Source organism: Puntigrus tetrazona, chromosome 2 (genome assembly GCF_018831695.1).
Source record: "Puntigrus tetrazona isolate hp1 chromosome 2, ASM1883169v1, whole genome shotgun sequence".
NCBI classification, from domain to species: Eukaryota; Metazoa; Chordata; class Actinopteri; order Cypriniformes; family Cyprinidae; genus Puntigrus; species Puntigrus tetrazona.
Window position 1 is genome coordinate 19,248,504 of NC_056700.1, and position 17,329 is coordinate 19,265,832.

The following is a 17,329-nucleotide window of genomic DNA, read 5'->3' on the forward strand; positions in this document are numbered from 1 at the left end:
CTGTGCAAGCGCACTACCGTAAAGTTTTGTGTTAGTTGCCTCGATATGCCAAATAACATCCCTGAAACAGCGGGGAACTGCCGTCAGCTGTTGCATGACTCAACCGTTATGATCTCGATTTGTCTCTGGCTGCGTCCCATACAACACATCTAATTTGCGCTCCTTCCAAATATGAAACAGGAAAATGAATTGGTTTACGAGATGGAGGTCATCCAGGTCTCTGGAGTTTACCGCTCATGCTCCTTGTAAACCACCCCACTACAAATGAATTTTTGCAGTAAGCAGTACAAATATTACATGGATGATTTCATTCATTAGTCTCAAATTGGCTTACCCAGAACTCCCTTCTTTACACTCCCAGAGCTGATGTGAGGTGGTATTAAAAACATGGCACATCTGTCGGCCCGATTTAATACTTCCTTCAACACTTTTCAAAGGGGAACTCCAAAGAGTTTAGGCTCGGCGGAGCCCGCCGTGTGATTACAGACCTCTGTGCTGGTGGAGCGTGAGGAGATGCTGCTGTTTTCAAGCTGTCATCTAGAGACATGATGGAAATTAGTTCACGGTTTCCATCCGTCATTACCCTGTACATATACATCCGCATTGCCCGCACTTCCTATGCTGTATGGTTTGACCTTTTTGTCCTTTCTCCAATTGAATCTGGAAAATGCATTTGCAGCAGCAGACGGAGCGGAAAATGGGTTTACCCGTGACTCCCGAGCACTAAGTGGAATTTTATTTTTTTTCCCTTAACCAGTGAATGTTTTTGTGTGTGTGTGTGTGTGTGTGCATTGTGATCATTGTTATTTTTATATAATGTCCTTTCCCATTTGTGCTACAGCTCGTCTCGTTTTGTCATTGAAAATGATCGCAGAACTCGTATCTGTATGTGCTGCCCACCGCATTATGTTTGATATCTGCCGCCGTCCTGCCCTATTGTGCTACACGTTTAATTTGGATGAAGCATCGTGAGGCTAATAGAAAGGGGAAATTTAAACGCCAAGACTCAACAGGAACAGAGACTGCGGAGGGTAAATTGTTATTTCAGCACTGAGAGAGGAGAGAGATTTTCGAGCGGAGAATCAGATCTGCTTAAAAAGAAGAAGAGGAAAAAAGAAAATAATGAAAAAAGAAATTGAGAGAGAATGGAACGGCGAGAGAAAGTTAGGCTTATCTATCCGCAGCAGCAGGCTTGAGCACACAGCGTAACGGCACGTCGCTGTTTGCTCCCGAGACCTGCCGGGGTTTAAGTGATATCAGCTGTCTCAGGGTCAGAGTTCCGACGCTTTTTTTGTGGTCATTTTCCAAATCCCTAAAAGAGCTGGTATGGCCTGATAGAAGCACTGCCAGGAAAGGACCAGCGAACAGATACAGAGGCAAGACAATGTCCTTTCTTGTGGTCTTGGAGTTATTGGCGTCAACAGATTGTGTGTCAACATTATCTGTGATTGTGTGGACGGAACTGCACTGTGGGTGACTACAATGCAGTGTCTAGAAGAAATTGTTTCCAAGGCTACAGCAAAACTTGAAGTGAAGTGAACACTGGCAACTGGGAAATCGAAGACAGTCTAACATCAATAATCAACCCCTGTGTTAGCCGTGTCACAATCAGTTGTATACATAGACATCCCGAACCTTCAGCAAATTCCACATTTCAGATTCAAATGTATGTTAAGATTATATAATAAATAGCATATGATTAGCATAAAAGATATCGTAGGCAACCATCACTTGCAAAAAAAATAAAAATATAAAACACTATGATGGTATCCAAATGGTAGTATCATGGTTGATACTATAGATATAAAATCTGTAAATTTTATTCAAGTTATTTTGTTCATTACTATACTATAACCATGACATATACCACCATCTCATTAAAATAATAATAATAATAAACTCCGAGTGATAGTATCAGATGCCAATATCATGGTACTTCAATTTAATTTAAGTTTATTTTATTTTACTTTATTACATTAGCTGTTTAAAAAAAGAAGAACCACGTAAGTATATATTAATTATTACTAAGCTGAAAGAAATTGATTGCATGTAATTAGCATGGCTTTTTAAAAAGACATCTTTTGACAATTATTCTTTTTCGTCTATAGTGCATGCATATTTTATTGTAACAATTTCTTCTCAAGTGGGACGAGCCGCATGAGAATGAAAGTGAGGCTTTCGATACACACAGTCATTACCACATTCAAAATACTGTACTTGAGCGCTGTGCTTTCTTGCACAATGTGATTCCAGCTCTGCAATTACAAAAGCAGACAGTTATTCTTCCTCTCGCAGCACGAATAGATTCAGTTCTAAAAGCACACTGTGTCCTGTATATTACTGCTCCGGGGTTGGGGGCCTGGCCTGCTGGGTGAAATTTATAGCAATGATAGCTTGTTGAGATGCAAGCAGAAAAAAGAAGTAATTTGTGTGTTTTTGCCGCTACTGATTCAGCCTCCCATGTCTTGTTTCTTCCAGGAGAGATCTGTGCATTTAAGATTCATGGGCAGGAGGCTCCATTTGAAGCTGAGGTGTTGAACAGGACATCTGGCGAAGGGGTGCTGAGGGCCCGGGGTCCCATAGACTGCGAGCAGCAGAAGGAGTATACCTTCATTATCCAGGCCTATGACTGTGGAGCCAGCCCTAGTGGAGCTAACTGGAAAAAGAGTCACAAGTAAGTAAAGAGACCTTAGTTCATCTGATGTGGTGTAGTTTATTTTCGTTCTTTCAAACAGAAGTCCACTGGTGGTGTGTGAAAGATTTGCAAATTGATTGACCAATTTTTGTTTTAACTGATGAGCAGCACCAACATTTCATTTTACTAATTAATCAACAGATTTTAGAAGTCTTTTCACTCTCACTCTTCAGATGTATGCTTCAGCACTGAACTGCTAAACTAAATTGCAACATATCTCACAGTTGTTTATGCAGTTGTTCTTAATTAGTTACTAGTTAGAATTAATTATTTAGATTTTTTAGCTAAAAGTTGCAGTTCAGTTAAATTCATTTCACAAAATCATGGATTGGTGACTGAAGACTTAAAAAATATGTGAAGTCAGTGACATTTGGGATGTTATGTTGGTCCACAATTTTTGTTTTACTCTAGAAGTGGTAGGTCATCTGGAAAATGTTGTGGTACAAGTATTGTGAAGGCTACAAGACTCTTAGTAGAAGTTGCAATTTACAAGCAATCGTTTCTGTGATGTGGACTGTGTAAGTTAAGGGACTTATGTCCTGCTGTGCAAATGATACATTTGTTTAATTCATCATCTCATTATCAAAGTTAAAAGCAGAATGAAGCGTTGCCCCATTTGTGAAAGCTTTTGAGGCAGAAGAGCCATGGGGAAACCAACTGCTGTGTTGACAGCTAACCAGCCTAAACTAATGTTTCTCTGGAAAAATGTTGGGGTTGGTAAATTTTTTAATGTGATATTACAAAGCACTCATAGACACTTGTGGACCACCTCACATTACTGCAAAACTACTGAAAAAAATATATTTTAGTAGTGTACAAATTAGCCTAAGGGCTGAAATACACGACCATGACTTTTAAATTTCAACATATTTTTAAAACACATTTTCCCGTTAAAAATGGCTACAGAGCAAAAACTAGAAAGGACTACAAAACCTTCCATTCATGTACACACAGAAACGTAACTTGTCTTGTTGTTGCTAGAAGACACATGATAAATAAATGCAGTGTTTGTTCTATAATCGGCATATATCATTAAATGGAATCATATAGGCTGCACACAATTTTCTGTGAATTCTGTGAATTCCTGAGTGTTCAAAATTTGCAGATTCACTCTGACTTTCTAGCAGTAACATTGATTTTTCCAGACTACAGATCGTCACCAGAATGCGTAGTGTTTGCTAGCAGTTAGTTTATGTTATAAAGCGTCTTTATATACTAAAGGGAAAAAAAATCTACAATTTTGCCAGACTGCAGTTTTCTTTCATATTTCAATGAAAGGAATTAAATTGCTCCTTTTCCAAGGTAATGAAGCGATTGTTTACTAGCTCAAGTGTTGGTCTGAACACTTACACTGACTGATTAAAGCAAGATATCAGAGACACTTCATCACAAATTAATACTAACACAATCAGTTAATTCACTGTTATGAGCTGATTAATCAGTTGATTAATTCATTGTTGGTACTTTTTGTGAAATATAATTATTATGTAGATATATTTTATTATTATTATTTATCCAGTAAAGCTCAGTTAAACTTTGAAATTTACTACTATAGCACGATGGCTACGATAACGTTCTATTTATTATGAACGAAAGTTGTGATTGTCACCTGTTAATGTATATGAAGTCAGGTAGATTGCGATTGGTCAGTGTTCTTCAGCTGGAAAAAAACTTTCCAATTATGTAATTACCATTATACTGTGGTGTAGACGTTGTGCTTCTCATATAATTAGAATGCTAACTAAAACTTTATAATAATAGTTATTACGGCTGGGCAATAATACTGATTTCTTGATTTAAATCAATTCTCAGTTTTATGAAACGATATTGATTCTTAAATCCTACTAATTGATCGGTCTGTTTTCAGTTAACCATTCAAATAATGCTTTAGCAATAATCTTTATGCTTTGTTACTTTTTCAAATTCTGTCCATTTTATTACATTATTCAAACAAGAAATTGAATTTGGCTGCCCTTTAGTGTGGAGTGACTCAAAAGAATCGAAAACGGATTTGGAATCGGAATCAAATAATCAGCATAATCAAATCAAATCAAGAAATTTGTGTCAAAACCAAGCCTTAATAGTGATTGCTGTATTTATAACGCTCAAGTTGCGACTATGTCATCTGCCACTGTATAAGTTTGTACTCCTCACCTCAAATATCAAATCAGAGTGAAGTTTAGTGTACCGTCCAGCAATCTCTCGCTCTCTCTTTCTCTCATTCTTTTTTCTCTCTCTGTCCCTGGCGGCACTCCAGCATATGAGTTGGCTACAGACACACATACACAGTCATATGCCTGCACAAATTTCTACACACCCAGCCCTGACTGACCCTGCATTGATGACCCATCAAGATGTTTACAAAGTTGCCGGAAGCTCCGTACGTGCCCAACAATCTCTCTTACAATAGCAGCTCGCTGCAGCTGGAACACAGCTCTGATGAAGTGCAGGAGAGAGCCGTGCTTCAGGCACCCACTGCTGTGCGAGAGAGAGAGAGATGAAGAAGTGCTTTTGATTTCACAGCTTGGCTCGTTCTGATGAATGTCTCTTGACACCGTGATAGTGAGGGGTGTGTGTGTGTGAACGCATACACGCAAGAGAGATCGCCGAGTACAGGATCTCAGCGGGATAATCTAAATGCAGGTCCCATTAACTTAATGTCTCCATTTAGGAAGACGTACGACAACACATGAATTTATGTTTCTGTCAAAGAAGGTCGCAGCTGGTTTGACTGTACGGGAGACACTGGGCTGGACCTCTTTAAGATTTTATGTTTTGATTTTTTTGTCTGTACTTAGATGCAACTTTCTCAGCTCTTTAATCAGTTAGTTACCATACAAATTATTTGAAGTTGGCAAGGCGATTTAAATTTGAATATGATGCGATTTCTAGTTTGCTATTTGTAGTTGCTCATAGCTGTTAGCTGTTAGCTCATAGATAAGATCCCTTAAAGTCTCAAAACCAAAGAGATATTCTATAAAGTTAAGACTCGACCACACCTTCCTAAAAAGCCCTAAAATGTATTTGCATAACACCACCCAAATGTTTATGCAAAGAAAGAAGGCAGAACTATTATTCTCATTGTAGTGTTGCTGTCGGTGCCCCTACTTTGTTTGGGTTTACAAAAGAGTTAATTTGTATTTACAACACTTTTCCAGAAAAGTTCAACCCAAATATTAGAGTGTGAGCATTTCTAACTTTGCAAGGACAGTCTGGCACTTCTGCCTCACAGCCTGTAAGTAGTAATGGATTTATATTTAAAGGATTAGCCGCTGATAATTTTTAAACGTGAGTTTTGAGCAGTGTACAGTAGTGCTTGTTGTGCCTTGTTTTTAATGTGTTGTATTGTTTTTGTATCATCAGGACACAGAAGCACAATATGGTAAGGGGGGGTGTAACATTTCCCTTACACGCTTGAGGTATTCAGACAGTCACTGGATAGCTGGCCAATCAGAGCACATCTTTCTTCTCAAAACTATGAGCTTTTGTAAAAATCCATGCATTTCAGGAGGATGGGGCTTAGAGGAGGAACAATAATTTACAATATGTGGACAATAATGTGTTTTTTGAACCTTAAACCACAAAAACACATTGCATTACACCAAATACACAAAATAATGTTCTTTTTAGCAACATGAACCCTTTAAATAGGTTATGAATATGACTGCTGCCTTCATTCCATATGTGATGTGATCAGTTTCTTGGTATAAAATGTTTTATGAAATTGAAGTTTTAAAAAAAAAGATAATACAAGTATAATATAATTTGTGTAGAATAATTAAAACAATAAAAAAAGTTAAATTAAACCTGCACCCTCCTACGTTCTCAGATATTCATTAGTTTTTTTTTATTGTGAACTGTCATTTTTTTATAACGAAATGCATTGCTTAGCAATGATTTTATTTGTAGACAAATTGCAGGTAAAAGCTTCATCTGTGTTTGTGTCAGTGTGTGCCGAATGCAGCTTAAAAAAACAACAGCTTAATGTTTAATTAGTAATTTTATTGTATGAAACGTCGGGTAGGTAAACCTGAACCACCTGAAGTAGTCTTGTTAACAAGCAAACATATTAAAAATTGCTTTCATTTAACCAGCAAATTTTTGCAGCCATTTTAGCAGTTGATTGATTGTTGGGTGATTATGGATGTTATCATTCATTTTCCACATATTTTTCTTTGGGATTTTCCCTAGACATGCTACAGACATTGTTTTTCTTTCATTCGAAGTGCAAATATTTCTTTCATCAGTGTAAATATTTAGTCAGCCCGGCCTTGTGTGGTCTCTACATTGTTCAGAGATTAACTTCTTTCTGTCTTCATTAATTTTTCTAATGTGTAAATCTATTCGCAGTTCACTCGCACGGTTCAGAGGTGTTATATCTGTGTGTCTCAAGTCTATTAGCACCTCTGTTCTATAAAATTAATATCTCTCCTGTTCTTCACCCTGATTGGTTGTTCTGTGTCCATCCCTCTGGTTCTGTTGCAGGGCGGTGGTTCACATCCAGGTGGATGATGTAAATGAGTTCTCCCCAGTTTTCAGGGAACCATTATATCGTGCCACTGTTACAGAGGGCAAGATCTATGACAGCATACTGCAAGTCGAGGCCTGGGATCAGGACTGCTCTCCGCAGTACAGCCAGATCTGCAACTATGAGATTGTTACACAGGATACACCTTTTGCTATTGATCGAAATGGTAAGTCTTCGATTTTGATGCGTGAAAGCACACAAATTGTACCATAAAGTGTGCATTTTGTGTCAAAATCAGTAGTAGTAGACTTCATGTAATCGCACATGAGTAAATCTTTCAAAGATATTGATTATAAATGTACTTAACTACATAGTAGTATATTTTAATGATTTTTTGTTGATGTCTATTCTTCAGTTAGATTTTTTTTATCCAGTCAAAATGTATGCATTGATATTATAATATTAACTTTCTTTCTTTTTTTATTTTTTGCATTGTATGGTCAAGTTTACCAATCACTAACAATGGTTATAATTAAATTACACTATTGCTTTATTTTTAGATTTAAGGAATACAACTACTATAGCTTTTAAATATGAAGCCATTTTTATTTATTGTCATTTATATTTATTTGAACCCTTAGTAAATTAAAGAAATACAATTTATATATATAGTGAGGGTACATATTGCTTGTTAAAAATTCCCCCAAAATGTTACTTGATTAACAATGCCTGATGTCATTTTCACCCTATTTCTGTTGTGGCTCGGCTGTCTTTTTAAAACCCATCTTTCGCACTGTTTTCCCGTTGCATAAATCGTATGAAAGTGATAAAGACAAACAAATCATTTTCTCACTTCTGTACTTCACCTGTGTTTTCTCTCTTGGGTGAAGATGATTGAATTTGATTTGTTTTAGCTTCCGTTTTCTGTGTTCATCATTCATGAGTGCAGAATTGATGTCTTATTTGGTTATCATTGAATGCATGAGTGAATTAAACGGCTCATTGGCCAGCTGGACGTTCAGAGCTCCGGTCTTTGACACTTTTGGGCACATCAGAGACGACTCTGAGGTGCTGGAGCTCACGGATCACATTCGCCACGCTGCCGCAGATCAGACACCCTTCTCTCCGCTGTGGCTGTCTGCCTCCCTCTCATATTCTCTGGTGGGGTGTCAGCTGTCTCAAAGAGCTGTGGTCTCTTTCAGGGGCTCACGTCGAACTCAGAGCTCCTGTCTCTTTCGCTTCCTCTTGCCGCTTTGGGCCCTGCCAGCGATTGCAGTGCGACTGGCATTGACATCGCTTGGTTAGTGCCAGGCGAGAGCTGAGTGATGCATGGGCCGCCCGAGTGGATTTTGTTCTGAGGGCTTTTGGCTCCATCATTTACTGTGGATCAGAGGGCAGAGTGAGTTATTAAATACAACAGGCCCACTGGCACTGTGTTCTCTGGTCCAGAGAGAGGAGGAGGAGGAAGAGGAGGGGACGAAAGAGAATGAAATTGGGAGAAAGAAGGGAGAAGTACAGAGAGAATGATAAATAGTTTGAGTATAGAAACATGCACCAACGACGTTAGGTATGAGAGAGAATGCTTGGTTTGTGTTGGTGGCAGTACCACATCATTCGTTTTGAAACGTGAGGTAATTTACTAAAGATCATCTGTGAGATTTCATTGTCTTTGTGCGCCCAAAAACTATGAGCGGAAAATATTCCTCACATTGAATCATTGTTTCAAGCGTAGAGACAGCGCGAATTGAACGAGACACAAAGAAGTAATATTTGACACAGACATTTTATTTCATACTCACTTCTGGAATTCGTTGAGAAAAAAGAAGAGCGATAGATACGAATAGGAAGGGAGGCAGAAATAATAAAAACAGAAAAAGAGTGGGAATGTGAGAAATGAAAGATATATCAGGGGGATTTAGATTGAATTTACACCATCAGTACTAAAATGCTGGAGGCCATTAAATGCGTGCTCTTTTGTTCTTTATGCTTTTATTCTGAAAGAACAGAAATTCAAACACACGCTGAAGCACATGCTTAAAGTTTCAATCAGGAGTGTCATGCCTATTCAAACTGTGGCACGCGCCCCCTCAGATTTTGAATGCAATTTTCCAAAAACGTGTCTATGATAATTATGGTGCGTGATTTATTGTAGATAAAGAAAAGTGTGGAACATTGTGGCAGAACTGACTTGTCTAAATTGTCGACATCATTCCAATCTAATTGTACATTCCGCATATTATTTGCTTTTAAGTGAAAATTCCATTATCAACCCCCACTTTTTACTGTCAAGCACTAAAGACATTTAAAAGTATTTAAAAGTAATTTTTGCCCATACAGTAACCATTAATGGAGTTCACAACAGTATTGGACCCCATTAAATTTGACTGTAAGGACAAAAGCATTGAGAGAAAAAATATGAGCAAAATATCTAAAAGATTGTAATAAAATAAAAGTAAGGAAGTTATTATATAATTTTCATTTTAAACTACTATGCTGCACTTTCTAATTCAAAAAAATGCATGGCATATAGCTACTACGGTGAGCTGCAATTTGACTTGTTTTTTCAAAAAAACATTGATATTAATTCCTTCATTCAATAAAAACGTCTTAGATATATTAAAGGATGGAATAAGAAACGTGACAATCAGCGCATGCCACATTTTCCCCGCTTGCTTCATAAAAAGGGCTTTTCACAATATGCTAGTTAAAATATGTTAGTTAAATTAAGCGATGACTAAAGTATTTGAGTTGACTAAACTAAAAAAGTTTGGCAGAGGGATAACAACTTATTTCAAGCTGAAACAACTTTTTTACAGTGTAATACAAGACTGTGAAGCAAGAGCCATTATATAAACAGGTTGCCTGCTGCATTCACACAACCATAAATATGCAAATAAGAATGCTTGCCTTAGTTTACGAATACCCAGGATTAATGTATAACCCTGGGTAAATTATCAGCAGCTTGAAATGTGAAGCAAGCTAACCCAGTGACCCAGGGTCAATTATTTTAAATATGAAAAGCCCTCAAGTAACCCCGGATGGCCATTTGTGCCTAGATATAAAAAGATGCATGATGCCCTGCATCCTTCACATGCATAAACATACAGTACGCAAGTTGAGGGTCTAACACTCTTGCATTCATTGTCTCACAATTTTGGTCTCATATTCTGTTCATACTCTTGTTTTTATCTGTGCCGCACAGACAGAGGCCCATTGATAACTCACTGGAGGAGAACTGTCCCCTGCTCTTAATCATACCGCCTGACATTAGTTGCCTTAATCAGCAGCAACAACTGGCTGCCTTACACAAACACATGCACACACTCACACACACATACATCCCCCCTCTCCCTTCCTTACTCACATACCTGTGTTTGTTGAAGTATAGCTTTGAGGGTATTTCAAGCCACACTTTAGCTTTGTGGCTCCAAGGATTGGTGCAGACTTGGTCTGGGAGCCCAGAGCGACTGACCTCTATTCCTCATTGCTGTCTCCTTGACAGCACGGCTGGTCTCATTGAAATGCAGCCAGCAGGTAAAAATAACCACAGGCCTACGGACGTGTGAGAGCATCAAATCACTAGCTGCTAGTTCAGCCTCATATGAACTCTGTCAGCACAGAGTACATTCACACTCATCGCCATACACCAAACATCAACCCCAAAGCCGCCTTTAGTAACTGTGGGCGCTAAATGCTAAATTACACACATCAGTCCTGTGACAAAAAGCATTCATTACTCAAATGACAGGTACCAGGTACAGGATCCATGTCATTATGGTTCTTCAACCTGGAGCTCTGCAAGTGTGCAGTCTGACTTTTTCCAACCAACAGTGCCAGCGTGGCACTTCTCGAGCTGCTGACCAGGAAGAATACTCATCTTTAAAAAAGCTTTTAGAGCATGGTCGGGCTTACTGCCAGAGGTTAGAACATCAGAACGTACCTTTAGTTCTTAGCTGATAAAGAATGACTCATACAACAATGTCAGATCTGTACATCTTGTCTGTGCAGAGGTCCATGTTAGTAGTGATTGATTATGTTACATGTGTCTTGACTGAAGGAAAGTGTGTCTTGGTGGAAGCAGAAACATCTTCCAAGTACATACAACATGCTTGTTTGTTACTGTATATTAGTGCTATAGTTTGTGGGTGTCTCTTTTGCTCACTTATGTGATCTGAAACATAGTGTTTTAATCGAAACAAGAGCTGAACAAGAGCATCTCTTTCCAGTTAGCACTATGCTAAATTGGTACCCTAATATGTCAAATGAATATTTTTATTCAGCAAGGGTGCATTCATTTTGAAACATTTATCCACTCACTTTGTAGGAGTGGTGGATAAATGTTTAATTGACACCAGAAATGCAAATCCCATTTGTATTTGTGCAGAAGGTTACTGATGAGCTCTACATTCTGAGTAAATCTTTATTCAAAGTGCAAAGTCAACATTTGTAGTTTTATTAACCATATGTCCCACCTACATTATTTTATTAACCGTGAATGCAGATTATAAACCACTATAAAGCCTTATGAAATGCAAAATCTAGAGATTAGATGTAATTGTCTTTATCCTAATTAGCAGAACTGGAAACAGTCTTGCAGATATAATCTGTAATTGCTCAAATAGGGACACTTACAATGTTGAAATTACTTTTGTGATTGAAAACATTTGGCCAGAGCAATTGTAAGAGAGCTTAATTATTGTTTAAAAGCATATGTTGGTGTAGTATCTCAGTCTGACAGCTGCAACAATTACAAATTGCTCTCTTAAGTTTTACTTTCTTCGTTCCACTTAGCGTGTCTTTAATTTTATTTTGCAAATTCTCTCACAAGTAATGAGCTTGTTTTTTGGGGGGTTTTTTTCTCTTGCATTCATTCTTCTCTTCAGGCAACATCAGGAACACAGAGCGACTGAGCTATGACAAACAGCAGCACTACAAAATCATGGTGACCGCTTATGATTGTGGCCAGAAAAGGGCGATGGAAAGTGTTCCGGTTCACATTGATGTCAAACCAGTGTGCAAACCTGGCTGGCAAGGTCAGTAAATACTTGTTACCTCAACTTTTACTGTTGATCTTTTCCTGGATTCCATTCAAATGAGCTGTTTATTCTGACACACACACACACACACATATATTGCTATTCTTCTATAATTCTATAAGTCCCTATCAATTCTCAAACCAGCGTTTTTGACAAAACATGAAAATTAGCACATCATTTAGTAACTAAAGATCAGATATTTTAAAGAATGTTTTATCTGTTTTAGGGGGGTTAAAACAATTGTATAAAAATATATATATATATTAAGGCACTTTTTAAATATCTTCTTAATGACAATGTAGCAGAATTGTAATTCTCAAACTAAAGAGTTTGACCTGACTGATTCAAAAGAATGTTGTGTTAAAATTGGACTTCACTACTTCTCCTGAACACTCCAAAAAAAAAATTAAGCCTGGCATACACTATGCGATTTTTGCCCTAATTTTACAGTCTGAACAACTTGTTTTTAGCCGATTTTAGAACACATTTGTTTTCATTTGTCACGCATCTCCTAGCAACAAGATGAAAGTTTCTGTGTGAGTTTGTAGTGATCGGAACAACTTTAAAGCCTGGTAGTGTATGATCCTCTGTCATGTGGTGTATGATGCTCAGTTTTCCTTTCTCACTATTTACAGAGTCGGTAAGTGTATGATGCCTGGTGTTCAGATTTTAAAAGTCATGAAGTGTATTCATGATCATGAACTTAAGCAAACTCGAGTTTCCACCCTCCATCCGCGAAATGGTCCGTATTGTGACCCAGCGGAATAGTCTGTTCTCAGTGACCTCTGTGATCCCTTGTTCTGTTCTCCTCTCATCTGTGGCACACACTGTTAGTGGTCTTAACTAGACAGATCGATATCCGTGGACTCCCTCTTCCCACAGGGACTGCACAGCAGTTTCAGCCTACAACTCATCCACACACACACTGACTTCTCTGAAAGAGCCCAGTATTCCTTTAATATCTTATGCCTACATGACAAGGCCAACCAATGCATTTTACAAATGCTGTGGTAATGGATTTGTTCTAAACAGTCAGTAGGCAGCGCTTTCAACATCATTAAATTGGAGAAAAAGAAGAGGCAGCTTTTTTCACAGTTTACCTTCTTTCACACATCGATTGAGGCGTGGAAAATATCTGCAGATGAATTCAATTCACAGGCTTCAGTTGAGCCATTAAAAAGCGGATGTCAGGGGCTGGAGAGACAGACACCTAATCACTGTCATCTAAAATTGTGTTTAGAGCGTGAAAAGATGGGGAAAAAGCTTTCATTTTCTCTTCAGCCTGGAAAAGTTAGACAAACCCAAGTCCTTCTGAGAAGAAACAATGTCGCTAATTCAGTCGTGACACAAGTCAAACTTTAGAAAACATTCAGCGGCGGTTCGAGTATATACACAGTTTGTATACATTTTAAAGACTTTGCATTGTAGGGATATTTTTATATATATAAAAAATGATTATCATATTCTTCCAAACCGGCATGTATGATTTTTTTTTTCTATGGAACACAAACAAAGAAATTATTAAACTTTGTCAAACTTTGTCAAAACCATTTAATTGAATGCATATTTATTCAATTAACTGAAAATATACTCACCATCAGGGCATATAAAATGCAGATGAGTTTGTTTCTTCATCAGACACAGATTGAGGGAAATTCATTGATCCTCTGCAATGAATGGGTGCCGTCAGATTGAAAGTTCAAAGATCACAGTAATCCACAAGCAATCCACATGACTTAAGTCCATCAATTCATGTCTTGTGAAGTGAAAAGCTGCTTGTTTGTAAGAAACAAATCCATCATTAAGACATTTAAACTTTAAACCATTGCTTCTGGCACTATAATCCATAACAGACTCTTCCTCCAGTGGAAAAAGTCGATCCCATTAAAAATCCACAGACTTGTAAACGGTTCATGATTGGTAATTTTTGTCTTTCCTGAATCAGACAAGATTATTGTTTTCACAGGAGAAATGTTCTGAATGTAATTTAGGTGGAAGCAACAGTTCCTGATAATAGATTTGTTTCTTGCAAAAATGCAGATTTTTGATTCACAACATGTTAGTTGATCGACTGAAAACATGTGAATTACTTTTAGGCCTATATTACTATATATAGTCTAGACTAGACTTGTAGAAAATATTAATTTTAATTAGTGTTTTGGGGTGACAAAATTATATCAGACAGTTTTTTTTTTAAATGAACTAAGCCTTTAAGATGCACTCTCTCTAACAATATTGTGTTGATATAAATTGCTTCTATTGCCTGCCTCATTTGTACGTCGCTTTGGATAAAAGCGTCTGCTAAATGACTAAATGTAAATGTAAAATGTAAATGTAAAATTCCCAAGTTTTAATTGAAGACACTTTTACTATTTAAACTTTAATCCCAGGTGTTGTCACATGTTTCATCGCTCTATTTTGTCTTCCTCCTTTTACACTTGTCAAGGTGACAGCATAGAGAGTGTGAAACTCTTCTGAGAACAGTATCCTGACTGAACCAATTAGAGGGAGCCTGTTACACCTGTTTGTTAAGAGAATTTGTTGCGAGATAACATGGATTTAGATGAGTTATTGTCTGTTGAGAGGTACGCGACTCTCTATGCCAAGAAAGCAACTTATTCTACGAAAGGGCAGCTTCCAGACTAAGCAAGCCAAAATGTCAGACTCGAGCGTATTAGCCACAAATCTTGTAAATCCTCAACCTTTTGCAAAACAGTTTTCATGTTGGGGTTTCTACAGTGATACGGTTCACAAAGCATGTCTGTTTTAAATCAGGCTAATTTCTGTTTCCTCTCGCGCAAAGCCCCAAAGTTTGTGTTCACAAGAACTTTCAAATCACTAATTTCCTCTTTTTCTTGCTCAGTTTTCTCAGTCAGCAAAGATTTATTGGCGTAATTATTGAATAGAATATTAGAGTATTGTCAAAGCACACCCTATTTTTTGCAATTTTGAAACCGTATGAAACATGCATGTATTACTGAAAACAACCTTTCTTTGTTGCCTTTGAGAAATTATTATTATTAAAAAAACATTTTTATCTATTTTATAGCATATACTCTTTCCTGTGGACACGCTGTTTGAGAAAAGATCTGTGGAGATAGATTTAATATAATAATGCCCAAATTGCAATTGGTTATTAGTAGATAATTGCGTTAAATACATTTTATTATTAATCCCTAATAACATTTATGATTTTTAAACCTAATAGCAGTTTCAATTTCTCTATATGTTTTGTACCATGTCTCATGAATCAGTGTCTTACTGATATGTAAAAAACGACATTATTATTGGTTCATATCGAGAAACATTTAAATTGACATATCTGAACATATGAAGACATACACTGTTTAAATGCTTCTCATTTTTCTTCCTTTTCTCTCCTTTGAATTCAAGTAGTTTTATTGTCATGGAAAAAAAAGGAATAATAGAAAACAAGGAAAAAAACTTTGTCAATGCTTTCTTCTCTTTTTCTCTCTTGTCAAGCACTCCTAGTTTGTCTCAGGGTCACTGCTGTTTTTGAGTGCATGTATCATCTAAAGCATAATAGGGCCTTAAGATGTGTTGACAGTCGCTGGCAGGCTCCCACGCCCAGAGAATAAGCAGTGATTGGCTGAGAGATTGCATGGCCTGCGTTGTCAGTGTGATTCATAAGTAGTGAGGTGGAAGTGAGGACTGAGTGACGATCATGACAGGCACCGCAGAGGTGAAGGGCGAGGATTTCTGGTTGTAACGCTTCCCGCTTGCATAAGCGTGTAATTGGGCAGCCTCTCTTTGTCTCTGGTCAAATCCCGTCTGTCAACACTGATCTCTCCATCTCTCTGTCCAAGCAGCCCATCTTACTGAACCATCGGCTGAGAGTGACAGATCTCTCATTGAGAGCAGAACCCATAGAAATCTGGCACTGCTGATCAGGTCTTCACTTACATGGTGTAAGTGAAGTCCTGATCGGCAGTGCCAGATTACACAATATTTATTTTAAAAAAAAAAAGGCTGGGCTTGATTTTATCTCTTAGGATACAGTGAACTTGGGCACTGCACAGTAATTGGAGACTAAATGAAATAATTAAAAAAAAAAGATATTTGTTGACATTACTCAATAGCAAGTTTAAGTGACAGAGGAAGTGCAAGTTATTAAGACGAAGCATGATGAAAAAAAAAAGCGTATTTTTTTTAAATTATTTTTTACCCATTATTTTCCTGTTTTCCTGTTGCTGAATTGCAACCAAGGGCTCATTCCCTGCTCACCCCTCTCTTTAAAGTAGCTATGGTGGTCGTTACAGGACTGTATTGTAGTCTGAGACAGTGGAGATAGCCAGCAATGGGGTTTCTTTACAAAAGTAAATGAATGAATTATGTTTACTTAATAATTAAATGGATCGATATGTTGTTGCAAATATTATTGTTAATTGTTCATCATTGTGTGTCAGTGTTTTATTCACAAGAACAGCATAGTAACAAACATGCTCTGTTTGGGATACTGTACAAATATGATGGTGACTTCTATGTAAGGGGATGTAGATATAAATAGCTCATTCTAAATTAATAATAACATAACAGCCTTTCTACATCTCTGAAAGCATAGTTACATACAAGATATTACAGTATATTTCTGTCAATAGATCCTCCTAAATATTAAACACTGCACCTTTAAGATAAAACTAGGGAATGTGCACTTGGCAGATTTTCTTATTAGTTTTTTTAAAGAAGTTGAATTTTTTATTTGGTCAATATTAATTTTAGTCCATTTTGCTGTCATATTTTAAAGTATGCAATTTACTTACAAAACTTTATAAAGTAATTACTTTTGCCATTATACTGTATCTTTATAATTTCTTGGCAAAATGCAGTAAAGCAATTAGCATTTACCAGAAATAATTATTTTCTTTCTGATTAAATATAAATTAATGTTTTTAGAGCTTGATTTGATCCTTTTAATACAAAGTCAATAGTGATTATGATTTATGCAGATTTTTTTCTCCACTTTGCCTATAGTGTTTCCAGACTTTTGAAGGACAATGTAATTTACAGATGATAATGTGGAAAACAACAAAACAAATGCCAAACAATGACATACTTTTATCAACAGCATGTTTTAATTAAAATTGTTTAATTAATCATTAAAAAAAATTC

The 17,329-nt window shown here is 37.1% G+C and overlaps 1 protein-coding gene across 1 annotated transcript in view; it reads left to right on the plus strand.

Annotated features, from left to right (window-relative positions):
* Positions 1–17,329, plus strand: part of clstn2a (calsyntenin 2a) — a 1,097,509-nt gene that overhangs the window by 1,037,126 nt on the left and 43,054 nt on the right. Inside the window, exons 3-5 of the mRNA XM_043263119.1 lie at positions 2,479–2,674; positions 7,181–7,389; positions 12,047–12,196. Of these exons, the coding sequence (XP_043119054.1) occupies positions 2,479–2,674; positions 7,181–7,389; positions 12,047–12,196 (555 nt within the window). The remainder of the gene's footprint in view (positions 1–2,478; positions 2,675–7,180; positions 7,390–12,046; positions 12,197–17,329) is intronic.